The sequence below is a fragment of the Sinocyclocheilus rhinocerous genome, unplaced genomic scaffold (assembly GCF_001515625.1).
Source record: "Sinocyclocheilus rhinocerous isolate Xijiao unplaced genomic scaffold, SAMN03320098_v1.1 scaffold706, whole genome shotgun sequence".
NCBI classification, from domain to species: domain Eukaryota; kingdom Metazoa; phylum Chordata; class Actinopteri; order Cypriniformes; family Cyprinidae; genus Sinocyclocheilus; species Sinocyclocheilus rhinocerous.
The window spans coordinates 198270-203340 of record NW_015632479.1 but is presented as its reverse complement, the minus strand read 5'-3'; the positions used below and the strand labels follow the sequence as shown (position 1 = coordinate 203340).

The following is a 5071-nucleotide window of genomic DNA, read 5'->3' as shown; positions in this document are numbered from 1 at the left end:
ATTTTAATGTATATTAAAATAGAAAAACGTTATTTTACATAATAATATTTCACAATTTTACATTTCTTCCTGTATTTTTGATCAAATAAAAGCAGCCTTGATGAGCAGAAGAGACTCCTGTAAAAAACATTAAAAATCATTCTGATCCCAAACTTTTGACCGGTAGTGTACTTATATTCCCACCGATCACGTGATCAGAAGCACACAGCTGACGCACTCTCAGAGAGAGGGATGGAGATGATGACGCCGTTCCCGGTTCCCACCCACAGACGGCTGCATGAAACCATCAGAGCGGTGATCCGCACGAAAGAGAAGCCCAGCTTACCGGTGCCTGTGACACACACAGCATCAGTCAGCATCAGTCAGATTCTCCCGTGCTTCAGTAACGAGTCTCAGCGCTCACCCAGCATCTTGCTGACGTACGGCTCGATGTCGATGTCCTGAAGGTGCTGGTGTGTGTGAGCGTGGAACAGTCTGAGGGTGGAGTCCAGACGAATCGACACCCAGATCCCATCTCCATCCCACGCCAGCTGCCTCACCTGACTCTCCTTACGCGGATGAGCGTCGAAGGATTTCTGCAGGCGAGGAACGGCACAGTAAACAAATCAGAATGGGCTTTATTGCCAGGTATGTTTACTAGGGCTGGGACGATAAATCGATGCAGAATCAATTCATGGATTTTCAGAATGCATCGCGATTCCTCTGGAATCGATTCTGAGCTTAGATTTTAAAGGGTTAGTTCACCCAAAAATGAAAATTAGCCCACAGATTACTCACCCCCAAGTCATCCTAGGTGTACATGACTTTCTTCTTTCAGACGAATCCAGTCGGAGTTATATTAAAAATGGTCTTTGATCTTTCAAGCTGTTTAATGCCACTCAGCGGGTGTTGCATGCATCTGTCCAAAAGAAGTTCAATAAAAAGCGACCATCTATAAAAAAAAAAATGTCTCACACAGCTCTGGGGGGTGCCTCCTGTAGCGAATCGATGCGTTTTTGTAAGAAAAATATCCATATTCAAAATGTAATAATCACTTTAATGTAGCTTGCGCTCACTGTTGTACACAGAAGCAGCTCCGGGCGGATGATGTATGAGTTTAGCGCTGCGCATGCGTCGGTGAGTCTCGTGATAACCAACGTTTGTTTACAGGAGCAAATGAAATATCAAATAAAATTTTTAATTTAACTCCGACTGGATTCGTCTGAAAGAAGAAAGTCATATACACCTAGGATGACTTGAGGGTGAGTAATTTGTGGGCTAATTTTTATTTTTGGGTGAATTAACACTTTAACAGCAGATGGCACTCTACTCTAGTTTTTATCCGCACACTCAAATGCTCATGAAGAAGAGTGCTAAAGAGCGCTTATGCGTTCGGCCGAGTCATGTAACATTAATTTCACCTCGGCTCAGAATGCTTTTATGACGCCAGATTAATGTAAACAGCCCATTGTGAACACCCTTGTAATTCGCTTCAAACTTTTCGAATTTTATGAATGATTATTTTAGGTTCAAGTGTGCGTAAGGATTTGGAAACAAGCAGAGTACGGCTGTTTCTAAAGCATCTGCTGTTCAAAACTAAGCTCAGAATCGTCTCGGGAAAGAATCGCGATGCATTCGGAAAATCTCAGAATCGATGCGGGATCATTTCTCGATTCGCGATGCATCGATTTATTTTCCCAGCCCTAATGTTTACACATACGAGGAATGTGTTTGAGTGACAGAAGCTCCACAGTGCAACAGTATGACAGTGACAGGACACAGATAATAAAAAGAATAATGTACAAAACAGCAAAACCACAATATACAATATAGACATGTACAGGTATGATACGTGCAAATTTGAAATGTAAATAAGTATGTGTGTTAAATAAATAATGTATAATAATATTGTGTGTCATGAGCAAGAGTCTGATTTAAAAAAACAGAAGCAGCAGCGATATGATAAAAGCCACCCATGATATTTAAATAATAAATGTATAACATAATAAAAAAAAAAAAAAAAATTCAAATTAAATGTAAAATTATTCAAATTCAATTTAAAAATTATTTAAGCTGTGACAAATTTAACAGCATCATAATAAAAAACATGTTTCAATAATAATGATAAACATGCACTACTGTTAAAAACTTTTTAAAATTACCTTTTAATATTAAATGTATTAGTAAATAATGGAGATTGAGTCCATATAGAGAAACTAAAAATAATTATTAAATAGCTTTTTTTAAAATTTTTTATTAAATATACATTAGCTTTCAAGTTTTTGGGTGTGCAAGATTTTAAAAATGTTTTTGAATGAACTCTCTTCTGCTCACCACGGCTGCATTTATTTTATGAAAAATACAGTAAAAATTGTGAAATATTATTACAATTTAAAACAGCTGTTTTCTATGTGAACATCTGTTAAACTGTAATGTATTTCTGTGATGCGCAGCTGTATTTTCAGCATCATTACTCCAGTCTTCAGTGTCACATGATCTTCAGAAATCATTCTAATATGCTGATTATTAGAAACATTTCTGATTATTATCAATGTTGAAAACAGTCGTGCTGCACAATATTTTTGTGGAAACTGTGATGCATTTTATGTTTCAGGATTCACAGATGAACAGAAAGTTCAAAAGAACAGCATTTATTTGAAACAGAAATCTTCTGTAACATTATAAATGTCTTTACTGTCACTTTGCGTCCTTGATAAATAATTTTTTTTTTAAATGGTATTGTATCTTCGAGATACATCACCTCACCAAAATGTCACAGAAAAGCCATACCTCGATCTTCATGGCTTTGGGTTGCACCACAAAGATCTTGTTCCTGTATCCACACCAGACCTTGTCATGCACTACAGTCATGCAGCGGATGGAGTGGTGCGGACGGCTCAGATCTAACAGGTGGAAGTTGGTCAGATCCCACTGGCCATCTGTAACGCAAATATCCATCATTAAATGAGCTTTTATCTGGCATGGTGTGGTGTGCATTATATATGTAGTCTTTAAGATACTGCATTAATTTTTTGAAAGCATGAGCAGAGTCTTACCAACAGCTCTGTGGAAGATTGCAAGCGTGCCATCAGCCAAAGCTACCAGAACACGTCCTTTCACATGACTTTACAGAAGAAGAGAAAGAGTCATGAGCAGCTGCCGCTGAAGGAAGAGCTTCAGTTTATATAAATGAGAGCTTCCTTACACAATCCCCAGAACAGAATCCTTTAACTTGATGGAGTGAAGGCACTTCCTCCACTGCGCGACCGATGAATGCACGTATACACTGCAAGAGAGCGGCGTCAGTGCATGGTGAACGCTACACATCTCCATTCTTAATCCATGACCATAAGGTTTTTAAAAATCATTTTGCTTCCGATCGATACACTAATGAATCCTTCAGACCGATGTGTGAGCCGGTTGAACTGACCTACATCACTACAGCTTGAGAGGAAGTTTTACCTAGGAACCACGTCTAGCCGATTAAATGGAATTAAAAGTAGAACATGCATATTTAATAACATTTCTTAAGATTTAATAAAGGATAAATAGGATAATAAAGGATATAAAAAGTTATCAAAAAATTTATATTTATTGATCATTAAGCTGAATTTATTTTTTAAATAATTTTTTTTGGTCTATGATGGTCACAGCCCAAGATGTTATTAATTTCCATGACTTTTTCCACCAATTTCCTGATCATTTACAGGTTTTCCATGACTGTTAGGAAATAGGACTGCATTAAATTTAAACAAATAATTAATTTAAAATGTGTTTTAAAAAGTCCAGGTTAGCTGTGATTGTTTGACGGGCTACACAATTTTGCACAAATTTTGTGATTATATATCAATATGGCTATAAAATAATAATAATAATAATAGTAGTAGTAGTAGTAGTAGTAGTAATAAATATTATTGTTGTTGTTGTTGTCGTCGTTATTATGTTGTCTATTAATAATTATAAAAAAATATAAAAATAGTAATAATAACATATAAAAAATATATACAAAACTAAAATAGCAATAATAATTTTTATATTACTTAATATAATATTACTAAATAAAAAAGTAAACAATTGATAAAAAAACAAAAGAAATATTACTATTAAAATATTTCACTGTAAAATAAAAAAGACTTTAAGAAAAATATAATAATAATGTAATATTACTAAATAAAAAGTAAACAATTACTAAAAACAAAAGAAACATGACTATGAAAATATTTCACTTTAAAATAAAACAGAAAAATAATATTATAATAATAATAATTTTCTTTCACATTACAACTGTCAATTTACAATACTATTATTTAGTGTATATATTGTTTTTCATTTTAAAATTTCCATGCAAAACCACAAGAAGCCCTTAAAGCTTCTCTTTTCCTGATAAGCTCAAGCAGAGATGAGTTTGTGTGAACCGAGCCGCTCCGAGACACTAAAAACACTGCTGACGTGAAAGAGCAGCCCTTGTGCACTAACCTATATTGTAACTGCGGTTTTATTTCGATTAATCATGCAGCCCTACATGGTGCGAACCCTGTTTATTTGGGTTATTAAGGGTTTGACGCTCACCAGCCGTTCTGAGCCCCGAGCCACATTGTAGGCAGAACGCTGCTCATCTTGCAGGCTTCATCTCTCACGAGATCCTGCTCCTCGGGCATCGAGCTGACGCCGTCCTTCACCAGATCACACTCCCTACAGAGCACAGACGTTACACACACACCTCAACAACATCTGACCTTCTCAGACTGAGACATGACCAAAAGTGTGACGAAAAATGTTCTTTTTTCCCATGACTAAGACGAGACGATGACCAGACCACAATAAGCACAATAAACGATAACTGCGACTATATCAACATACAATATCGTTGACGATAAAAGACGAGACTAAAATGTATTGTAAAAAATAAAAGCTATACCAAAATTTCTTTTAATTTTGTTGAAAAAAAAAGGAGACAAAATATTATTGCGGACTGCTGTACACTCCTCTACTACACGAGCTTTCATGTGTGCGGTTGCCAGATATCAAGAGTTCAAATCCGCAAATCAGAGCTTCTCTGTTAAAAGGATACATTTTCTGCCTGGTGTTTTTC

The 5071-nt window shown here is 35.9% G+C and overlaps 1 protein-coding gene across 1 annotated transcript in view; it reads right to left on the bottom strand.

The window, feature by feature from the left end:
• LOC107742595 (C-Jun-amino-terminal kinase-interacting protein 4-like) overlaps positions 1–5071 on the bottom strand; it is a 48817-nt gene that overhangs the window by 4756 nt on the left and 38990 nt on the right. Inside the window, exons 21-26 of the mRNA XM_016555638.1 lie at positions 4549–4671; positions 3185–3265; positions 3036–3103; positions 2770–2918; positions 404–575; positions 218–331 (exon numbers count right to left, since the gene is read on the bottom strand). Of these exons, the coding sequence (XP_016411124.1) occupies positions 218–331; positions 404–575; positions 2770–2918; positions 3036–3103; positions 3185–3265; positions 4549–4671 (707 nt within the window). The remainder of the gene's footprint in view (positions 1–217; positions 332–403; positions 576–2769; positions 2919–3035; positions 3104–3184; positions 3266–4548; positions 4672–5071) is intronic.